General features: G+C 41.5%; 1 protein-coding gene across 1 annotated transcript; it reads right to left on the bottom strand.

The window, feature by feature from the left end:
* Positions 1-303: 303 nt before the first annotated feature.
* Positions 304-22,789, bottom strand: TAF1D (TATA-box binding protein associated factor, RNA polymerase I subunit D). The gene is made up of 15 exons (XM_009282248.2): positions 22,658-22,789; positions 14,631-14,885; positions 14,082-14,538; positions 13,617-13,792; positions 11,954-12,011; positions 11,380-11,666; positions 8,475-8,526; positions 6,844-6,977; positions 6,454-6,501; positions 5,545-5,582; positions 4,930-5,001; positions 3,852-3,918; positions 2,437-2,509; positions 1,485-1,557; positions 304-759 (listed from the first exon to the last, which is right to left on the bottom strand). Exons 2-6 carry the CDS (start codon positions 14,870-14,872, stop codon positions 11,547-11,549), a joined length of 1,053 nt encoding a protein of 350 aa, XP_009280523.1. The 5' UTR covers positions 14,873-14,885; positions 22,658-22,789; the 3' UTR covers positions 304-759; positions 1,485-1,557; positions 2,437-2,509; positions 3,852-3,918; positions 4,930-5,001; positions 5,545-5,582; positions 6,454-6,501; positions 6,844-6,977; positions 8,475-8,526; positions 11,380-11,546.
* Positions 22,790-24,476: the final 1,687 nt, after the last annotated feature.

The following is a 24,476-nucleotide window of genomic DNA, read 5'->3' as shown; positions in this document are numbered from 1 at the left end:
TGCATGGTACTGCAGTTAATACATGCAGTTAGTTAGTATGTTACCACTACCCCCAAGTAAAGAGCATGAACCCAAACCCAGCTTCTCATTCCATGGAGTCAAGTGAGGTGGAGGCTTTCTGCAATGCAAAGATGAGAGCTGTAGTACGTACAGTCTCATCTTCACCCCAGTGGTTCTGCAAGGGCTGCTCAGGCTCTTGTGCATGGATGTTCTCCTAACTACACTTTGCTACCAGCAAGCCAGAGGTGATCAGCCCTCCTTTCTCTGCTTACAGTATAGCAACAGGAAATAGTCCCAGGCTGCAGCTTTCAGCCATCAGTTTTATTTAAATGCTGTGATGTTCTGTACAGAATAAATACATCTCTAGAGCTCTAGTACAGTGGAGTTCAGTGACAGAAAATGGAGGGAAAACAGCTGATAAAGTCTTTTCCAGTCAAATTACAACTTGCTACGCTCAGCTTAGTTAGCTCTTCTGCAACACCAAGCAGGCAGCTAAGTATCCATCCTAAGGTTTGCCACTGCATCTCCCAGGAGGGCAAAACAGACAAGTCACAACTGAGAGGGTAAGGGCAAAGGCTCCCTGTGCTTCTGAACTGGTTTCTAAATAACATGCACCATTTCAATTTACAGAGCAGTAAGGGAAGTTAGAATGAATGTTTAATTCTAATTACTGCAATAAACACTCTAGATAAGGTTCTTCCTCTATTTGGAAGAGCTGTGCAGTTCTTTGCAGCAGACTTGCAGCAACATCACCAGAACCTGAGAGAGGAAAAGCATGTATTAGCACTTTTACTTAAAATAAAAGCCATTTGATCTCTCACTTAGCATAACATGGCTTCCTCTAGTACAAAGCAATTTAATTTCAGGACATGGTGCTGGTATAAAAGCAGTAATGCAGGGAATGTGTGCATGCACCCCTTACTAAATTGTTAAGGGGCAAAAGCACAATTTCCAATGCCAGCTCCCCAAGCACCACAATTTTCTGTTTCCCATAACTACCTGCAGTGCCCACAGCATTCCCACCCTGTGCTTCTTTCCTCCCTCACCTAGTTGTTCCAGGATTATCCACTCTTAAGACTTCCATGCAGCTCTAGGAATATATCATATTGCCAAGGCAAAAGGAAGCAGCAATTAAGTTCCAAGACTGCTCATGCCACAACTGTATAAACCTGTTTTTCTCCACCTTCACAGGCTGCAAAGTCAACTGGTTTCAGAATGAAACCGAGCAGCCTCTTCCCTACATTAGCATCTCAAAAACCTGAGGGCAATAGATAAACATCCTTTTTCACCCCAAGAGGCCTCACTACATAAGGTGTATCTCCTCATAAATAGACCATAGCACACACTAAGTGCCCACGGCATCCTGCAGAGGATTTCAATATGCGGTCACCGCGTTAAGAGCTGCTGGTTTTTCAGCCATGCAAACCCTCTTTGAAGTGACCTTGAATTTCTTCAGTACCAGCAATTCTGCTGAGCACTCTTACCTTCGGACTCTCTTTAGTGGCACTCTGGTGGTGTTTATCACCCCTCTGACATGCAGTGACTTGGTAGCAGACACTATGGGTTAGAGTCAGATTTGGTTAGTGTAAGCGAAGAGTCGCAACAAACTGAAGGTAGATGTGAACTGCATGGGGCAGCCTTTTGTCTCCCCTTTTTGCTTCTGTGTGCATGACAACCATCCTCTCGACAGCAGCTTCTGGAGGCCAAGTTACAAAGGTTCTAACTAGAACTTTTGTTCCTCTGTAGCTGAAGTGTTGGAGGTGCCCAAGGATACAGCCACATAACTACATCTCAGCAGGAACTTGCTTTCGTCTTGACAGCAGCAGAAGGGAGCATTGTGTCTCTGGCCTACACCAAAGCTTTATTCCCAGCAGACTTAGTGCCACATAATGCAGCAATTCAAGAGTCTGATGGACTTGCTTTACGGTCATGTCCACAGCTCACCAGAAACAGCAACATCCTAGCAGCCTTGGTAATGACCAGGTACTGTCCTCTCACTGCTGTTACCACCATCTTAACTCAATATTCAAGTTGCCCATCCTTTCTTGTTAAGGACCAATCAATCATGCCAACACGTAAGCCAAGTTGTATACCAACAAGCCTAAAATCTGTTAAAAGCTCCAAGTACAGAGGAATTCCTCACAACCAGTATCAGTCTTTCTTTCAGAAACTAGTACTACAAATCACTGCACAACTCTGACATCCATTTCAAGTATATATACACACAGAAAAATAACTTGCAGCTAAACAACCCGCCCAGATACTGCCAAAATCTGGGGTGATCACTGCTCAGTAATCTCTGCTACTAGACAACCATTTCTATGCTTTTCTAAAACAGTTTACTGAGGTTTCAGTGTTCTAGAGTCAGACCAAGTTAACACACAAACTGTAAAGTAGCATGAAACCATCCGAACTGACAAGTAACTCAGTCCTTACCTGTCAAACAGGTTATCTTCCACAGCCAATCCTTTTCACACAGCAAAATTCATTGTTCTGTATCCTAAAGCACCTGGTTAAAAAAAAAAGAAACTAAATGCACTTGCCAAGTTCCAGAGGCCAGTATCCAGTTCTCACACTGGAACATGAGAACAGAATGCAAGTACACTCGAATCCTCAAAGACGACAAAGACTGTATCAGCAAAAATACCAGGTTTAACAGACACAGCAGAACGAAAACCAACGATGCCAAACGCTGAACTCCTGTAGCACTGTTTTTTGAACATCCCATCAGGAGAATGCTGCTGGGTGCAGATACCATACAGTGCAACAGCTGCAGTAGTCCTTCATCCACAACTGCTCACTTTAACACTCAAGCTTTTTGTATGCACCAGTTAGTGTCTAGTGATAAGCTAAATTGATGTATTCTTCGTTTCACAAAAGCTGCCACACAACTAAGAGGGAAAACAGAGTCCATGAATTTCACCTAACAAAAAGAATTCTGAAGCTGCTGTTCCTAAGTTTTTATGTATCTCTACTGTGAAGGATTTATACTTCTTCCAGAATAGTTTGCTTGTTTTACTTTAAACTCTGCATTCTATAGAACAGAAGCCAGGAATTTTAACAGTATAGTGCTAAACTAGCTGAGCTGCTCAGAGATTAACTTTTTAAACTCAAACTTACAGACATAAAAGAAAGGCTGAGAGAGTTGGGGTTGTTCAGCCTAGAGAAGAGAAGGCTTTGGGGAGACCTTATTGCAGCCTATCAGTACTTCAAGGGGGCTTATAAAAAAGATGGCAGCAAACTTTTTTAGCAGGGCCTGTTGCGACAGGACAAGGGGGAATGGCTTTAAACTAAAGGGGGGTAGATTTAGACTAGATATAAGGAAGAAATTTTTTACACTGAGGGTGGTGAAACACTGGCACAGGTTGCCCAGAGAGGTGGTGGATGCCCCATCCCTGGAAACATTCCAGGTCAGGTTGGAGGGGGCTCTGAGCAACCTGATCTAGTGGAAGATGTCCCTGCCCACGGCAGGGGGGGTGGACTAGACGACCCTTAGAGGTCTCTTCAACCCAAACTATTCTATGATTCTATGAAAACCCAATATTGCTGCTCAGTGTGAAACTATCAAGCATCTACTTGACACAGAACAACAGTGCAACACATTTATGTAGTCACTTCAAGTTCAGACAGACAGCAGTGCTGTCTCTTCTTACCTAGAGCCACCAAAACAAGAAATAATCACTCCTTTGTGATCAAAGGGGGAATAGCTTGTTTCAAGCCATCCAGAAAATTCAAACCACAAGAAGTAGTGTTAGAAATCAGGTACCTACACAAAAACCTGGCTAAATAATAAGTTCAGCCCATGCGATTCAATACATTAAGTTACACTTGAAGTCCCAGAACACTCTTACCAAGACTCTTACCAAGCTCTTCCACTGAATCATTTTTTCCATTTGTATCAAAAGCATAAGTCAGTACCTAAAGGAGAACATAATGCATTATTACAGTTCCTAGGATGCTCCACCTGCAGAGATTTGTCTTGCAGTTTTATGCCACAGAGCTAACAGGTAGTTCAGTGGGTAAAGCGAAACCACAAGTTTATTCTGTGAGGCATTTCCAACGACACGAACCTACAGAGGAGATCCTATCGGGATAGACCTCAACATTTCTGGTACTATAAATTAACACAGTAGATAAAAATCAAGCAGACTGGAAAGGTATCTCATACAGATCCTACTGAGTGCCTTTTTAACTTGTTTCAAGACATTTGGGAGAAGGAGGAAGGTAAGTGATACACTAACATTTGGGTAAGATGAAGTAACTCCTTCACATTAGCAACTAGCTATAGGACGAGAGGAAATGGCCTCAAGTTGCACCAGGGGAGGTTTAGATTGGACATGAGGAAAAATTTCTTTACTGAAAGAGTGGTTAAACATTGGAACAGGCTGCCCAGGGAAGTGGTTGAGTCCCCATCCCTGGAGGTATTTGAGACATGTAGATGAGGCGCTTAGGGACATGGTTTATTGGGCATGGTGGTGTTGGATTGACAGTTGGACTCAATGATCTTAGAGGTCTTTTCCAACCTTAATGATTCTATTCTAACAGTTTTAATGTTAAAAGTTAATGTTAACTGAAAGGCAAACAGAGGGAATTAACTACAAAATTGTACTCAAACAGAACCCTCCCTATAACTTTCCTTCTAAGTGTTAACTTGTAGAAGTAAAACTATCAGTTTAAGCAATTAAGCTGATCACCCCCTTTTCAACTGAGAAATTTGTACAAGTGCTCTTTGGATAAACCAAAGTTAAAATAAGTTCTTCACTTTAACAGAGTGAATGCTACATTAAAATACAGTAACATGGTGTTGAAACAAGTCCCTGAAACCCTCCACAAGTCAGTAAGCTTGATTTGATACAGACTTCCAGCCACTGACAACCAGAGCCCTTCCATCTTTTAAGGAATATGAAGAACCTCAGATATCATACTAACCCTAGAAGGGGCTTCAGATTTCTGTGAAATGGCATCCTGCATTTCTTCTCTTTTTCTCTAATTACATACCACCTAAAAAAGCAAGGTAAGGTTACAAACTGACATGTATGTGCATACAAACCAGCAGAACCTAGCGCAATACTTAGTACTTAAGTGGTTCTAACCACCACAGGCATTCCCAATGCCTCTATTTGGAATCACACTTAAAGCTACTATAATGTCTGAGTATTATCCTATTTAATTTGACAGGTCTTCTTTATGTCCTGTTTATTTTTAAAAGAAAGTCAGTGTCATGATCCTTGCTCACTGACACAAAACACTGTTAAATACTCAGATGCCCAGGATAAAGTGACATGAAAAGGATGCTCATGTAATAGATTTGTTCAGAAAGGCTATTCTCACTCACTCTCTTCAGAGCAGTTGAACATTTTGCCAATCATCACAACAATTTTCCCACAGCATTCTCAAGTTTGAGGGAAGATAAGCTCTTATGTTTTCTAAAGCAACACTGCATCTTCTCAGCAAGAAAAAACAGCAGTATAGCCAGCCCACCAAGTCAGACAGACAGCTAACCTGCAACAGGCAAGGGTTAAAAAAACAATCGCACTAACTTACCAAGATGCTAGTTCAGACTGGACTGTCACGTGGACTTCCTAAAAAGTAAATTGTTGCATCTGAGTAACAGTTCCAAGTTTCTTCATTTTTTTAGTAATTTATTAAGACTTAGGCACTTTTATACTGAATGTGAAGCAGGCAGACTGTAGTCTAGTTATGCTGTCTGAATGCCAAAACAAGGCATTTCTTTCGGAATCAGAGCCATGGCCCAGTCTATCACACAACTATCAACAAAATCTATCTACAATTTAAGAAATTGGAGGACTACGGCACAGAAGATACAATTAAGGGAGTTGCCCAACAGTCAGCTGGTACTGTGATGTAAAACACACATGTATGAGATACCATTATGAAACAGCTTACAAATATGCTCTAATAAACCATCTACAGGACTGCAGCACTGCATGCGTTTTTCTTCTACCTGCTAATTCTACTTCCTTTAGTAGGCAGGATGCAAAACTCAAAACCATCAAAACAAGCTAATCCTTGGGATTTTATAGTAGCTACATTTTGAACTATGTTTGCATAACTGTCCCACTAAGTAAACCTGTTACAGGTCTCATTGTCACCACTGCAATTAACTTTACAGTGAGGAAAGCATAACCTGTTAACTCTTCTAGCCACGTTTTTCAATTCAGACACACAGCAAGTTGTGTCTATTTGCTGAATAACGAGGCATAGCAATTAACTCTTCACAATCTCTGCAGAATAGCTTCTGGTTTTGAAGCCTAGCCAGTTAACTTTAAAAGAAACCTGTCACTAGCTGCCATCTGGTACCTGGATTTGTGTTTCAAAATAAAATACTGCTTCTTTGTAAAAAGGCAGCCAAAAAGCTAAAGACTTGAACTTTTACGATGCTCATCCAACTACCTCCACCTAGGAGAAAACAACCATTTTCTCAATACTTACCCTTAAGTAGAGGCCTTCCACTGTGTTCTAGACATCACAGGAATGCCCCTTCAAGAAGAAATATTTTGGAACAAGGTCATCGATTTAACTATACTTTTATCTCGTAACAGTTCCTCAATGTTGTATTTGACAAGCTTCCCAATAAGAAACTTTCAATCTACTTGTTTCAACAGAAATACCAAGTTTAACCAGCACATCTGCATGAAAACCAACGATGCCAGCTGCTGAAATACTATAGCACTGCTTTTTGAACACCCCGTCAGGAAGATACTGCTGGGTGCAGATACCCTACAGTGCACAAATCAGTCTGATTACTTGCTGCGGAAATAGTACTTGTCTGAAGAAATCCAATACTCTTATCCTGAAGTGCAGAAGAAACACAAAGCTTACCTCTTTCGCTAACACGTTCCACAGAAGTCCACATTTGTACATCAGCAGGCCAGCAAAGAGCCGTAAAAATTCAAGCACTCCAAAAAAGTTCCAACTGCTCACTGCTGCAGAGCTGGTGCGTTCATCTGCAAACTCTGGAAAGAAATTGATATAACTGAACTACACTTCTGCAAATCTGGAACATGAAGCTCATGCCCTAGATTCATCACTGTTTGAATGAATTGCTGTTCGAATACATGCAAATATTGTCCCTTCATATAAGTAACACAACTAATATGTTCATCAGCTGTGGGTTGCAAAAGAAGGGGTTTTTTCTAAGCACTAGGTTCCAGGTTTTTGTCTACAGCAACAGACAAAAACTGAACACGTGCTGGAACAGACTGAATGCATCAGCTTTCATTTTTCAACTATTTTTGAAACGGCATTTGAAGCTATTTCTCAATTTACTATATACTTACCATTAATACCTGTCACCTTCCGCTACTGTTTTTTCTGTTTTTAGAGACAGGTATAGTTTGGACTAAGTAACCGTGGCTTTTTTCTAAGCACTAGGTTCCAGGGTTTTGTCTACAGCAACAGACAAAAACTGAACACCTGCTGGAACAGACTGAATGCATCAGCTTTCATTTTTCAACTATTTTTGAAACGGCATTTGAAGCTATTTCTCAATTTACTATATACTTACCATTAATAACTGTCACCTTCCGCTACTGTTTTTAGAGACAGGTATAGTTTGGACTAAGGTAACCGTGGCAAGAAGTTCAATAACAGATATGCCGTCGTAAGAACAATTTATACTGTGTCAAACTGGTATATTATCTAGTCCAGTACCCTTACTACCACAATGGCCAAATAAGATGCCCTGTTCCTATCCTCCTACTTAAGTATGTTCTTGTAAGGTTTTATTACTTGCCCAGCTTTAGCTCAGGACTTCCCACATTAAAGATGTTTTCCTGTCCAGTAATCTTACACGGTGTTTTCTTCCATGCTATTTCCTAGACTCTCCTGAAGCCACACAAATTTGGTAACATCCTACAGCAAGAAGTTTCACAGCTTTAGCAATACATACGTGCAAGACTACCAGAGCTTCTTTCTGCTGTCCTCCCCGTTCTTGCATGGGACATGCATTAAGATGAAATTTTACCACAGGGAAGCGATCAGAACCTGCAGCTGTATGATACACCCCAGTACAGAAGGTGTAGGTGGGGCACCACCAGGAGACTAAGTGTACAGTAGTTCTCCAACATCTTCAGCGGAGAAGATCCCAGGTAGTGTCCAAACCAAATCAGATAGATTAAGTTGCCCTGCAGCATTCAACATCAGGTGAAACCAAAGTATTTCTATACATAACTTCTAACAAAAACTGCATTTAACATACAGGTACCCAAGAACTCAAAGTTTCAGTTTTCATTCAAGCAGAGGCTACAGGCTCCAATTTTGGTCAGACTGATAGAAGAGATGTTGCACTGAACTCAACACCTTGGAAGCTTCACACAGACGTTGCACATCTATGAAACATTGTAATGTATTCATACTTGAACTACAGAATACCGTTTTTCCAAACATTTTGTGAAGCAAAGCAGAAAAGCTACCTGAAGAAAATAGGAACTGCAAACCAAGTAACAGCTTACCTTGCACATCAAGAAAATTGAGCAGTATTTCATCTTCCAGAAGCAACATAAACTAGAAGAAAAAAAAGTAAAGTGATAAGAACTATCAGATATGGTCAAATAACTGAAGATTCCTACAGACAAAAGCTAGGTTTCAGCAATCAATGTAACAGTTGTAATAAGCTTGATTTTCATGTGTATTTATTCAGTTCTAATCAGAATTGAAATTTAGTTCATTTCTGAGTCACTCAGCAGTTGAACAGAAAAATTCATCACATGAACTGCAGAATGAGCGAGACTCCACATACCACCTCGCTATGCCTTACCAAGCAAGAACCCCAACTCCTAGATCCAGGATGAGTCTTTCAAGCCATACAGAATTTCAGGTAGATGCCTAAAAAAGTTACATTTAGCCATTAATTTTAGACCAATATTAAATGGGATCTTCAGCTAATGAAGAGTAATTTTTGCAGTCTTACTCTTTAGAGCTACGAAGTTGCAACTGGGAACACCCCCAAACTTCCTTTACAGAGATTTGGGACGTTAATTCAAGCATATAAGGAATGCAACTTGACCTGCTCTCATTATACATAGCACCTATTGTAAATATCAGATTGTCAATCACATTTTGAAGGAAATTAAACCAGTAGATCTTATCAACTTTGTTCTCATCCTAAATCCAAAACACTGTACCAGCTACTAGAAAGGAAATTAACTGTATCCCTGCCGAAACCAGGACAATATTAAGTCTTTTTCTGACAATAACCCTGTTCAGCACAGACTCTTTTACCTGCTGAACAGCTGTTAGTTTGCTGCCGACATATTTGGTTATTAGAGTATTTGAGTGAGGCAGATCACCCTTTGGTTATTTACATCTTATTGATTTACAGGTAAACTTTTCAAACAATTTTTTATTTCTACTGCTATCAAGACAGCTTTGTCCTCTAGGAGTTAGCCACATTCAGACCATTTCTAAACATTCGCTAGTCATGTTTCCAACTGTCTGAAACACCTTTGAGAAGGGTATTTGCAATTGGGACAATGCTTGTTAAGTACTGTCATTATAAAGAGCTTTCATCTTCTGCTTAGTCATGTTCATATCAGACCCCATTCTGGACAGAGGAGAGCAAGGGGGAAAAAAAGAATCTTTTAATCCAAGATTCACTATGCTGCTACAGTTATTTTTAAGATAACTTATATAACTTCAGATTATTGTATTAGATTCAGGAGCAGAGAATTAGTTTTCTGAAAAGTTATTCTAAGTGGAATAGACAACGTCAATCATACAAACTGATTTTATCATTGCTCAAATGCATTAACCATATTTTGCAATAGACTTGTCTAAGTTGACTAACCACTTTTGCATTTTTACTGTTGGCACAAAGATTTGCAATAAGCTTCACTTCTGTCTTCAACCCTTACTCAGCTCTCGGTATTTCAAAGCATAACCTGCATTTCCTTGAGATACAGAAAAATAGTATCTCAAGTACCACACACAAAAAAAGTCAGCTATGGAAGAGAAAGGGGTCCAAATTGTCCTTTGTAACATGAGCATATATATGTATGTATGTAAATGCATACACTTTTCTATACTGTGCTGCTGCTGTTACAATATTTGGAAGTTGTTTTCCTTTATGGACTTGTGCCATTTGGACACTGGACATTTGACACTGTCCCACACGACATCCTTGTCTCTAAACTGGAAAGACATGGATTTGACAGATGGACCACTCGGTGGATAAGGAATTGGCTGGATGGTCGCACTCAAAGAGTTGCAGTCAATGGCTCGATGTCCAAGTGGAGACCAGTGATGAGTTGCGTTCCTCGGGTTGCTATTGGAACTGGCGCTGTTTAACATCTTTGCCGGCAACACGGACAGTGGGATTGAGTGCACCCTCAGCAAGTTTGCCAACGACATCAAGGTGTGTGGTGCGGTCGACATGCTGGAGGGACGGGATGCCGTCCAGAGGGACCTTGACAGGCTCGAGAGGCGGGCCCATGCGAACCTCATGAAGTTCAAGAAGGCCAAGTGCAAGGTCCTGCACATGGGTCTGAGCAATCCCAAGCACAAATACAGGCTGGGCAGAGAATGCATTGAGAGCAGCCCTGAGGAGAAGGACTTGGAGATACTGATGGACAAGAAATTGGACATGTGTCAGCAATGTGCGCTTGCAGCCCAGAGAGCCAACCGTATCCTGGGCTGCATCAAAAGAAGCGTGGCCAGCAGGTCGAGGGAGTTTGATTCTGCCCCTCTACTCTGCGCTGGTAAGACCCCACCTGGGAGAGGAGGGCCACGAAGATGATCAGAAGGCTAGAGCACCTCTCCTATGAAGACAGGCTGAGAGAGTTGGGGTTGTTCAGCCTGGAGAAGAGAAGACTTTGGGGAGACCTTATAGCAGCCTTCCAGTACCTGAAGGGGGCCTACAAGAAAGCTGGAGAGGGACTTTTTACAAGGGCATGTGGTGATAGGACAAGGCTTTAAACTGAAAGAACATAGATTTAGATTAGAGATAAGGCAGAAATTCTTCACTATGAGGGTGGTGAGGCACTGGAACAGGTTGCCCAGAGAAGCTGTGGATGCCCCATCACTGGAAGTGTTCAAGGCCAGGTTGGACGGGGCTTTGAGCAACCTGGTCTAGTGGAAGGTGTCCCTGCCCATGGCAAGCAAGTTGGACTAGATGATCTTTGAAGGTCCCTTCCAACTCAAACCATTCTATGATTCTATTTTTAATTACATAAATTCCGTGATCCATTGGTTAACAGAAGTCAAGTTGCAGAAGCTAGCCTTTCAGCAAGATTATCAGCCACTGAATCAAGGATATTATACACTTGATACAGGACAGCGCAGAAGACACTTGAAAGCTTAGCAAAAAGACAGATTATACTTGTTTTGTAACTGTCTCAGACACAAGCCCAATATACTCACCTTAAACCAAATCTGACTAGCTTGCTTGGTTGATAGCTCAATGTTGACTTCAGACCAGTGTTTTAAACCAAGTAGGCCATAAAAAAAGGTATCTGAAGAGTGACCACTGCCACCTCATTTGTTAGTTTTCTGTTCACTGAGGTGAACCTTGCAGAAGCCTAGAGTTCTCAGCAGTAGCTGTCTTCCTCCTCTACTTCGATCACTTCAGTTGATTTCACACGTTTCACGTCTGGCTTTGATTTTTTCTTACTGGGAATTTTGCTGCTTATAATGAAAGAGCTGTTCTCCTAAGAAAATGGAAGACAGAAGTATTCACAAGTCTAATTTTGAGATACTTAAAAGAACTCTTCAGAACTCCAGAATTCCTGTACATTCCAGCATTATTTCAAATAGGAGAGTGTGGACTCCCAAAACAACTTCCTTCTGCATTACAGATGAGGGTTCACAGGTATCACACAGTTAACTGTGGATCTAAGCTCAAGAACTAAGTACTCAAAACATTATCTACTAATTCTTTAACTTCAAAAGAGAAAGAAGGTTAGAGAGTTTCTGAAGTTAAGGAATATTTACTCACCACTACTCTGGCATCAAGGTCTTCCTGATTATCAGAATTCAAGCTGTCGTTATCATCACTGAAATACAAAAATTCCAATCAAGCTCTGTACTTTTATAGTAGCCTAGAATGTGTAAACTATTCTCCTACCACAACCCCTGGTTTCTCTTGATGCGTATGGGAAGTGCTACAGCTTGTAGGTATAGCATACTACTAGATAATACTACTTCTACACAAGGTTGTTCTCAAATGATAGTTTCTGACAGCAGAATTACATTCTAACTAGCAACACTGGCAGGATGGAAGCAGCGCTTAGCAGCAGGACAAAGATTTAGTAGTAGACATCAATAGTAGTATTGAGATATTTAGGATTACACCAGCAAACAAGCTAGAAAGTCAGCAAGTTGGAAAACAAGCAGAACACAATCAAGAAAATAAGAGGATAGGCCTCAGCTCACAAGAGTGCACACCTCTCCCTGATATTACAGCTGAGGATTATCTCCATACTGCCATGAAACACAAGTATGAAATTCAATTCCACTATCATCCACAGGTTTTTCTCTCAAGATAGAAAGAACTCCCCAGAAAGACATGAAGCCATTTTAGTACTATGGTTTCAACAAGTGGCACCAGGAGGACTGGTTCCAAAACCTAGAAAATCTTCTAGTACTCATTTTATATAAAGAATGAAGTGTCTGGATGACCTAGCTTGCATTTATTCTACAGAACTTTGTTTCTTCCACTCTTTCGTAAGAGAGCAAACTCATTATTGTTACTCACTTTACAGGCTCACCCTAATACTTCAAGTCACATAAATTAGCAGTTTAAGTGATTACTAAAGTGAACAGTAGCCGAAAGACAGCTTTGTATCTTTACACTGTCTTTTAGGCTTTCTAGTTTTAAGGTGCTGAGTATATCTACAACATTAAGTATTCTTGCCGATTTACTGATCCCTTTATTGCAAGTTAACTGACCATAAAGACAGACCTAAGATGATACTTCAATGCTTAATAAAGTAAAAAGGAAATTAAAAAATATCCTTTAGTCTTTGCCATAAAACACTCCGCTTCTTTATTTGGGATAACTATAGAGGAACTAATTTCAGGAAATACCTTTTTTTTTTTAAACATTTCTACAGTGTCATTTTAATGAGACAGTACAAATCACCACTTGAAACAATGATCTATCTTTAGATTAAAAATACCTCATTCTATGAGAAGTTCCAAGTCACATTTACAAGCACAGAATCCCAAGTGGCTGAGTGTTTTGTTCCCAAAATAAACAATACTTTCATAAGCAGATGTTCCCATTTAGATTACACAATGCCGATAAAGGCTAAAAGGACAGCATAGGAACTGAACTTGATACACCTACAACTCTGTCACAAAATTGCATGCTACTACAAGCAACTGTACTACCTCCTGAATTCCTCAACTGTAACAGTAGCAGATTGTACCCGTCTGGCTGGGATGGAGTTAGCCTCTTCACAGCAGCCTGTACAGTGCTGTTTTGGATTTGCGACTAAAGCAGTGTTGATGCCCTCCCCACTCCAGCGAACAGGTTGGGGGTAACCAAGAGCTGGGGTGTGGTGTCATGAATCTACCCATGTAAACACAAACTTTTATTTTAGTTAAGAACAAAAAAGCAAGTTTTATACCACCTAAGAATATAGAGACGAACTTACTTCATCTCCTGGATAGGGGAAATGGGGCCTTCATCATCTAAATATTTGTGTTTCCGTACTGCCAGACATTCTCTTTCTAAGTCTTCACTAGCTTGAAGGGCTTTTAAAGCCTTTTTGAGATGTTCTTCATATTTAAGCACTTCAATGTACTGGAAATATCCCTTTGCAGCTGCTTGCTAAAGAAAAATGCATCAGGTGAGATCTTAAAAATATCACTATAAAGCAAAGAAATAAAGCATTTCTATTATCAACTGAATTGTAGTATTAAATTGACACACATATTTTATCTGTGTTTGTCTTAAAGGCATTAAACAGACAACACCAAGTGTCCTGTTTAACAAAAATAAATACAGATTTGTTACATTGTAGCACATCAGGTAGAAGCACAACATACCCAATTTAAATTCACTATTTTTAGACTAAATACAAAAATAAGACATTTATCCCACAAAACAGAAGACTCACCTCATAGCCAAGAACCATCTTTAACGGAATGTGTTTCTTCCCGTAATGTTTTTCAACAAAAGGGAATTGAAGACCTCTATCTAGAAGCCTTCTCTTTTGCTCTTGTGGCGAGGCTGTCAGCGGTGGCCTCCCTGTAGGCATCTGTGTGCTCTCATACTTTTTCTTCTTCTTCCCTGAGCCACCCTTGTATTTTCGGTGTGCAGCAGCCTTGAACTTCTTTCCCCTGAAGTGATAGGCGAAAATGGCTTTCAAATTGAGTTTTGACTTCTGCTTTTTGGAAGTTTCCAGTGATTTCACTGGACTTTGAGGAGACGGAGAAGAATCTGAACTTTCATTGTCAGGCACTCCTGCAACAGATCCTGCTTGTTGCCTTGAAGGTTGAGATCTCTTTTTTTGCTTTGAAGGTGCAATGGAGCACTTAGGATGGTATTCATTGCCACTACCAGCAGAGAGATAGCTAAAAAAGAAACAGTATTTACCTTCAAAAGAATGTATATTTTTATGATGTATCACACACATTCTGTACATGAACTAGAAATAAAAACTCACATTTCTGAATCACTGCTGTCCAGGAAAACCTCAGCTGAAGCAGCTGATGATTTACATATACTGTTAAGCTCATCTAAAGACTCCTCAGGAGCAGCATTCTTCTGCCTTGAACCTGAACACTCCATTTGTGTAGTTGTTTCACATGCATGTCCCTTACATGGTTCTTTCTGCCGACTGCATATTAGCTCTTGGGCATCAGGGTAATCAGAGCCAGAAGCCTGGGATTCATCTCTATCAGTCATGTTTCAGTCTGCCCTAAAAATCAACGAGAATTCAAGAAATTAAAGAAAATTCTATGTTAATCAGGTAACAAGCCTTCCACCACTCCACCTAACAGGGTAAACTTACAAGAACAATCTGTGAGCAAACTTCATGGATTTTCCTATGAACCATGAGCAAATGTGTTAACCTTCAGAGTAACAGTTAAGTTGCAGCCACTTATCTCAAGATATTCATAGCATAATTTAGGTCAGAAGGGATTTTTACAGCTCTTTTAGTCCAAATCCTGCTCAAAGCAAGGCTAACTTCAGAGTTGCATCAGATTGTTCAGAAACTTGCAGAGATGAGTTCTGAATGTTTTAACCCTCTCCCTACTAGGAATAAGTTTTCCCTTAAATAAGCACACATACATGTAGCCAACAGCTTCTTATACTTGTAAAGGATATTGCAGTTTTTAAGTCATACACAAATACTCACTTTACTGTGGTTTACAATCTTTTTAAACTAATCTAAGACAGTGTCACCATCAGAAGCAATACCATCTTCCCTCTGTTCTTTTGCTAGCTACATGATACCTAAAGCCTCCTGCTCTAACAATCTATCAACCCTTTGTTCACTGGTTATCAATTGACATGGAGACTAGCCCCACAAACAACATTAATTTTCAGTTGAATCTGCAAGACAACCCAATCCACCCCTTCAGCTGCCCAAGTCTATACAAAAGGGGCTGAAACACACAGAGGAACCTGTCCTTCCTATGTAATAGCCTCGAGTTATTTTACCTGCTTGTTACTAGCCCTGTAGATCTGCATCTCTAATTTTACTGTGCTTTTTACAGTTTCACAAACCCATCATCATACCCATTAATATTTCAAATGTAGTTATGTTACCGAAAATCAGGAATGAAACTCCTTAACACCGGGTGTATTAAAGAGCAGGCATTACTTTATTTGGCACCGGGTGCATGGGGGATCTTTCCACCTAGCATGCACACTGTACGTTGCATCAGCCATCCCTTACATGGTTCTTCGATACACATATGCATCACATTTCTTGGAACAATCATACATATTCACTACATTTCCCAGAACTAATTATAATATTGGCATAGTCTTCTACGCATGCATTTTGAGTCTCCTAAGAGCTTCTACAGGGGTCTCCGGTGGTCTCTAGTGGTCTCTGCGGGAGGTGAACTCTTCTTGAACCTTTGGGCTCTTCTCCTTATATGGTCACAAATTGGCTCATCACCACCATTTGTTACAGTTCTGGTTGTCCTTGTCTGGTTTCAGCCAGTTTTTATCTATCTCAGGACATGGCTGTTAGCTTAGGCCCCATATGCTTGACTAATCCAACCATTTACCTCACAACTATTTACAACAATTACCCCTTTGAGACTTCCAAGATCTTCTTCTTGGGAGTCTCGTAATTCATGTTCATAGTAATACATGTTCCATTTGGAAGTTCTATATAAGGCTTTGCAACATTGAGTGATTGAAGGGACACACTGTATCATAACACAACACAATATACATATTACTATTTCTACTATAACTAAGAACATTTCCCTGAGCCACTGTAGGTTGGGTAACCAGGAGGTAAGCCAATCCCAGTTCCACCAGGATTTTTCTTTCGTTTTTTTCCATTCTTGTACAGCCCTCTCTATTGACGATATTCCGGATTGTTGGATCTTAAAATCATCCTGCTAATATACAATCTAAAGCCATTCTGTTTTGTAAAGTCACCATCCTGACTTGCAGTAGTTCGAGTGAAGTGCTATTTAATACCTTAACAGTGGCATCGGCCAATTGTTCAACTTAAGTGCCCAACTTATTTATATATGATCCATACGTTCCGGCTGCACACATGGGGCATATTACATACAAGAACCTATTCCCCTCACTAATTACTGGTCAATCGCTAGTGTCTATCATCCTTCTGTGTCTAGGGCATCCTTCAGGTAAAGTTTTTGTAACTGTAAAGGGTGGGGCCAATGTTCCCATATAACAGGAACCGTACCATCCGGAAGGAAGCCATTTGTATGCGCTGTCTCCACATATCCAATAGGTTCCGGAATTGGCAATTAAAGATGCCTTCCCTTCACTCCACAGTTTACTTCTAGACGGAAGGATATAATCATCAAACTGGTCTGATGTGCCATTTGGATGGAAGAACTGTATGGTGGCACTTTGGGTAGGCATTATATAATACTTACAAGTACTGTTTCCAGCTTTCCATGGTTGTTTCCAGGAATCATTTTTATTTATACTGAAGCACTCAAACCCTTGCTCGCTATGGCTTCATATTAATATGGGCTGAGGTTTTTCAGTGGGGTAATAACTTGGCTGATCACTGAAGTTGATCATACTTTGATTTACTATCTGGGTACAGTTTTGAAACACTAAATCAGATGCAGTCACATTTTGTTTTGTTAACCAAAAGGAACACATTTCAGGCCAACTTAAGGGGATGACTTTCCAAGGAAATCCTGTCCCTCCTGTCATTACTTGTGAACATATCCAACAATCAGTCATATTCAGTCTTTGCAAAGTTTATCTTTAAATTCTCATAGGTATTTTCATGTCCAACCCCATTAATAACAGTGGCCCCTTTTAATACACTCCACCCTAGAATGTACAACATAAAAAGCATCATTGTCCCTTGGTCAGTTTTACCCGTAGACCTTCTGCCGATTTTATTTTCCACTGAGGTTCATCCAGTACTGGAGCTGGTTTTATCTGAGTGAAATCTACCCACGAGTTTATTTGGTCTACCTTTACCACTGTATGGGTAGTCAGAAGAACTTAAAAAGGTCCCTTCCATTTCTCTTTGAGTGGTTCATCACTCCAGGGTCGGACATATACCCAGTCTCCTGGACGATAGGGATGTACCTGGGTGTCCAAAGTTATTGGAGAAGCTAAAACAATAAATCGATGCAAAGCTGAAATTATCCTCCCCAGAGATATTACATTCTCTTTTAAATCACGATTTCCTTTTACTTGGCTTTCCCAAGGAATGATGGTAACTTGATAAGGTCTCCCATAGAGGGTCTCGTATGGGCTCACCTTTTCCTTGGAATTTGGCTGAATTTTAACTCTCAATAAAGCCAGGGGAAGAGCCTGCGGCCATTTAAGTGATATCTCCTGACAAATTTTACTCATTTGTCTTTTTAGACTCTGATTCATTCTTTCAACTTTCCCACTGGATTATGGCCTCCATGGGATATGTAAATCCCACCTGATCCCTAATATTTTAGACAAGTTCTGTACGATTTCTGCTATGAAATGTGGTCCTCTATCTGATGACATTCCGAAGGGAACCCCAAATCAGGGTATTATTTCTTTTAATAACACTTTAGTAACTTCCCTAGCTTTGTTGAAAAGCTTCAGGCCATCCAGAAAACGCATCAACCAGAACCAACAAATACCAGTATCCTTCTTGTCAAGGTAACTTGGCAAAATCTATCTGCCAGTAGTCTCCAGGACTGTTTCCCTTTTTCGTAATTCCTAAGGGGAGTCTTTTATAGGAATGTGGATTATTTTGTAAGCAGATTTCACACTTACCCACTGTACTCTTAACAATTCCTGCCGTCCTTAACTCAAGTACTTGATTTTTTAAGGCATTTACAATAGCTTCTGCACCCCAATGCGTTGCTTTATGTTTGTCTTCTGCCAACTATCTCATTATTGCCTGGGGTACTATCACTTGTCTATCTGCTGTTATCCACCACCCTTCAGGGTTTAGATGGGCTTTCAATAGTTCGGCCAATTGGTTATCTTGGCTCTGATATTACTAGGCTCTGATATTATTAGAGTTTCATTTGGGAGGTTCACATACCTCGATGGAGCAACAATCAGGATGCTTTCCTCTGCTATCTCTTTTGCTGCTTTATCCACTAATCGATTCCCTGTATTAGTTGATGTTTGTCCAGACTGATGGGCTTTACAATGCATTATAGCTACTTCTACCGGTAGCTGAACACTATCCAACATTTCTTTTATTATGTCCCCATACTTGACAGGAGATCCCTGTGCAGACAGTAGTCCTCTTTCTTTCCATATAGCTCCATGGGTGTGTACTACCCCGAACACATACTTAGAATCAGTCTGTATGTTGACTCTTTTATCCTTAGAGAGTTCTAAGGCTCTTTGGAGTGCCACCAATTCTGCTTTTTGAGCTGATGTGTTCCCAGGTAGCGGACAAGCTTCCACAACTTCAGTCTGAGTCACGACTGCATAACCAGCCATTTGTTTCCCTTGGTGCACAAAACTGCTTCTGTCCGTGAACAGTTCGCAGTCGGGGTTCTCTATCAGCGTGTCTTTCAAGTCTTCCCTGCTCGAATAAACTTGTTCAATGGTCTGGAGACAGCCGTGTAGTATTTCCCCTTCTACAGATGGCTCAAGAAACATGGCAGGGGTAAGGGCAGTCGTCGTTTTCAGTTCCGTAACTTCTTGCTCCAGGAGTACCACCTGGTATTTCAGCATCCTGCTTGAAGACAACCAGTGACTTCCTTTTTCTTTTTGTTCCAGAACAGATATAACCATGTGGGGTACATAAACAGTCATTCTTTGCCCCATAGTCAGTTTTCAGGCTTCTTGGATTAGTAATACTGTGGCAGCTACCACTCTGAGACAGGCCAGCCATCCCTTACTTACACTGTCCAGCTCTTTGGAGAAATACCTCACAGCTCTTTTCCAAGAGCCTAATCTTTGAGTTAATACTCCCAATGCCAAGTGGAGGCGTTCATGTACAAAAAGTTCAAAAGGTTTGGTCAGGTCTGGTAAACCCAAAGCAAGGGCTGTCATCAAAGCCTTCGTAAGAGACTGGAAGGCTGTTCTACACTCAGGAGTCCAGTACAATACTTCCTTAGATTCCTTCAGAGTTTCATGTAAGGGCCTCACAAGCAACCCATAATTAGGGATCCACAACTGCACCATCCAGCCATTCCCAGGAAGGCACGCAGTTCCTGCACAGATCTTGGCTCTGGTGTCTGGCAGATTGCTTCTTTTCTTTCTGTTCCCAAGCTCCGTTCTTCTTGTGATATGGTAAATCCCAAGTATAAGACTTGAGCCTTCGCTATTTGTACCTTCTTTGACACCCTGTAGCCAGCCTGCCCTAGGAAATTTAACAAGCTGATAGTTGAATGAACACATTCCTCCCATGTGGATGCAGTGACCAAAATATCGTCCACATAAGAGAGGAGAATTAGATCTTCATTTTCCTTCTTCCACACTTCTAATTCTTTCACCAATTGATTTCTGAACAACGTGAGACTGTTTTTAAAACCTTGGGGCAACAGAGTCAAGATAAGTTATGTTTTTCAGCCTGTACTTGGACTTTCCCATTCAAATGCGAACAACACCTGACTTCCTGCCTCTAGAGATAAGCAGAAGAAAGCATCCTTTAAATCTAAGACTATAAACCACTTATCATTCTTCTTGATTGTAGTCAATAGAGTATACAGATTGGCTATGACAGGGTGTATATCCTGCACTATCTGATTGATAGCCCTAATATCTTGTACCAGCCTACATTCATCTGAATGAGGTTTCTTTACTGGTAAAATAGGGGTATTATAGACTGATCGGCATTCTACTAGCAATCCATGCTGTACAAAGTTGTTATTTTTTCCAATCCTCTCCTTACTTCCAATTTTAAAGGATATTGGTTTTGTCTTACTGGTCAGGCATTAGGTTTTAGCTGTATTCTTACTGGTTCTGCTGCTCGTGATTTCCCAGGGATTTCCATGGCCCAAACCAGAGGAGTAATGGCATTCTCTACCTCTTCCAGAACCCCTTCTTCTGCCTTGGGTTGCTGTAACGAAAACCTGGGCTTTCAGGGCTTTATTTTCTGGAATGTGGACTTTTATACGCCCATTCTCAAAAGTTATTTGTGCATTCAGTTTACTCAGAATATCCCTTTGTAACAATGGCATTGGGCATTCAGGCATGTGTAAGAATTGATGCGTCAACCATCGCCTTCCTATTTTAAATTTTAATGCCTGGAAAAATGGCTTGTTTTCCCCTTTCCCAGTGGCACAAACTACATTTACGGTATCTTGACTTAAAAATTCCCTTTAGAGGTATTTAAAACAGAATATGCTGCTCCAGTGTCTACCAAAAAATCTGCCCTCTCATTCCCCAGCATCAGGGGAACCAGGGGCTCAGCTGGGGATGACTCCCCCAGTCCTCTTCATGCCTCATCTAAAGTCAACAGTCTTACAGCCTGATCAGCGGTAGTTCCACTAACTTTCCTCCCTTGCAGACACTCATTTCCAATGTCCCTTTTCCTTACAAACAGCACATTGATCCCTATCCAGAGATCGGCGCTGGAATCTGTTTCCTCCAGCACTTCCCCAGCCTCGCCCCCCATACCTTACTCCTCACAATCCTTGTTCTGTTAGTGCAGCAATCAGCTTCCTTTCCCGATTCCTCTCAACAACCTGTCCTACAAACAAAGTTACCAATTGCAAAGCATCCCCTTCCTTTTCAGGATCTAAGTTTGTGTACTTCCGAGCTGCAGACATTAATCGTTCGTGAAAGTCAGAGGGAGATTCTTCCCTCCCTTGTATCACCTGGTACAATTTGGACAGATTAATAGCTTTTGGAATAGTGTGTTTTATACAAAACATTATCAATCTCTGGTATCTGGTCAATAATTCACGTTAAGCTGGGTGGTTAGGATCCCATCAGGGATCCACAGGTGGAATATGGTCATTCACAGTTCCTGGTTGGGCATTCTGAGCATGTATTCTTTCTGCCTCTTCTTTAGCTTTAGCTAATACCATAGTTCTCTCATCTAGAGTTAATAAAGTATCCAACACCACCTGTATATCGATCCAATCCAGGTCCTGGGTTCGGACCATGGTCTCAAATATTTTTGCTACCTTTTCTGGATCTTCTCTGTATGTCCCTGCCAATTCCTTCCAGGACCTTAAATCAGTTACTGAAAATGGAACAGTAGCCAGCCCGTTATTCCCAACCGCTTGCCAGAGAGGTGCTTGAAGTGCCTCCCCCCCTTTTCGCATCACGATGTTCCATTCCCCTCCTAGTTCTCCTGGCTGTGGGGCTAAAATCCCCTTCATCTGTACTCAAAAGATCTTCCCGCCTTCTCCCTAACCTCTCTTGCCTTTGCGACTCCCACCTCCTTTACCTGAGGCCACTAGTAACTCTACATCCTCTTCCTCCGACTTTCCATACTTGACACAATGCTTTCCAGTATTACATGCAGAACAACATCTCCTTAGTTTCTTTCCCTTATCCTTCTCTAAAGCCAGAACCAAGGATCATTTGGCACTAAACAACAATCTTTCTGCTATTCCAGATGATTTTGCAATGTAAAAAAAAAATTGACATAAGGTACTTCATTCCATTTCCCTTCACTTTCCAAGTCCCATTCTTTGGCTATTTTTCTTGGTCTTCCAAAATATACAGTGGCCACCAATGATTACAATATTCAATCAACTGCTTCCTTGTGAGTGGGTCACTCCCAACATCCTTCCAATGCTTTAATAAACATCCCAGAGGTGACCTTTTCAAGATTCCCCCTTCTAAAGATTGTCCAGAACCCGTGATACAACAATTACGGACAACAATTACCAACAATTAGCAACATCAGACACATTCACACACTCACACACCCTTCCACAGCCGGCACTCTGGGTGATATCGTCCAAATGAGCCCTCTCTTTAACCGGTTTTCCCTTATAATCCCTATAACCCAATCTGACAGGAAATTTCTTCCCCGACTTACGGACAGGTTCCCTTATAAGTAATGCCTTATAATCCCAGGGGATCTTGCACCGAACTCACTGGATCAGGGGATCAGAGGATCTCCCTGAAAAAGACTTCAGTGGCGCTGGAGTCATCTCGATCCCGAGAATCCATCGAGCATTAGATGTGTTGTCCCATCTGGGTTGCCAAATTGTCACCAAAAATTGGGAATGAAACTCCTTAACACCAGGTGTATTAAAGAGCAGGCATTACTTTATTTGGCACCGGGTGCATGGGGGATCTTTCCACCTAGCATGCACACTGTACGTTGCATCAGCCATCCCTTACATGGTTCTTCGATACACATATGCATCACATTTCTTGGAACAATCATACATATTCACTACATTTCCCAGAACTAATTATAATATTGGCATAGTCTTCTACGCATGCTCCTAAGAGCTTCTACAGGGGTCTCCGGTGGTCTCTAGTGGTCTCTGCGGGAGGTGAACTCTTCTTGAACCTTTGGGCTCTTCTCCTCATATGGTCACAAATTGGCTCATCACCACCATTTTTTACAGTTCTGGTTGTCCTTGTCTGGTTTCAGCCAGTTTTTATCTATCTCAGGACATGGCTGTTAGCTTAGGCCCTGTATGCTTGACTAATCCAACCATTTACCTCACAACTATTTACAACAGTTACACACAATTTAGCATCTAAAGACACTATAGCACAACACATGTAATACCCTCAGATAACCTGCTATTGTCTGGATAACAGTTTCATGTTTCAGAGGACAGATTACTGCACAGATTCAGGAAGAAGGCTTCCCAAAAGCATGGGAAGACAAAGGTATGCAACAGCAAATTGAGAAGTCTGAAAATACAGCAGATACATATAGGCTAGCAGTAAGGAATAAGAATAGTAGGCCAGAACAAATGGCTGCTCACAATATTAAGTTCCACTTCTTCTCTAACCCATGCAGCTACAGTGACCTCGAAGTTATTCTCGAAGAGGATAAAAATATCACAAATTTGCTGCAGCCATAAATCAGTGACTGATTTTTAAGCAGTCTACACTTAGATGACTTTTTGCATCATCTAACTGTTCAAGGCAGAACCTAACCCGTTGCATTTTTCAAAATGAAACTATTTCATTCCAAAACTGCATTAAATGCACGCTTCGAGGTACACTAGACCTTAAACTCACTCTAACGCACTAAAAATAGCAGCACAGGGGCCCAATCTGCCCTTCGCTATGAGGAAAGGTGATTTTTAACAGCAACCTGCACCTATGCCCTAGATGAACTTGCAGGCACATCACTAACATCGGTTCACCCACGGCCTGACAAACACAACGCCCAGAAATATAACAGCCCAACATCAAAGCAGGAACACATGCAACAACGGCACTCTAACTACACAGGCTATGGCTGGTACTTACAGTTAGCAGCTCAGTATCGTTCACCGCCTCTACCGCAGCTCTATTAACAGCTGGCACGCCACACAGGTCCCTTAGGGAAGAAAAACAACCAACAAGTAACTGGCTGATTATTTCACAAAAACGTCTCTCCTCCCAAAAGAGCCGTCGATTACTTCGCCAACGTTTACCTCAGGTTGCAAGGTGCTGGACAAACCGCTCGCCCTCCCTCGCCGAACTCGGCTGCCAGCAGCGTGCTGGAGCCGGCGCCACGGCAGACATTTTGTACGTGGGCACCCACCAAGTTACCACAGGTCGGGGACACCCCCCACCGGCACCGCTCCGAGGAGGCCTTCACCAACGGCCGCCACGCATCCCGCTCCCGAGGAAGACCCCCGCCGGGGCAGGCCGGGCCGGGCCGCCAGCCTGCCCCGAGCCCTTCCCCGCAGACGTGCTCCCCGGCAGAGGCGCTTGGCGAGCGGGCACGACCCGACACCGG

This window comes from Aptenodytes forsteri, unplaced genomic scaffold, assembly GCF_000699145.1.
Source record: "Aptenodytes forsteri isolate BGI_AS27 unplaced genomic scaffold, ASM69914v1 Scaffold75, whole genome shotgun sequence".
Lineage (NCBI taxonomy): Eukaryota > Metazoa > Chordata > Aves > Sphenisciformes > Spheniscidae > Aptenodytes > Aptenodytes forsteri.
The sequence above is the reverse complement of the archived record's forward strand: the minus strand, read 5'-3'. Positions and strand labels throughout refer to the sequence as shown.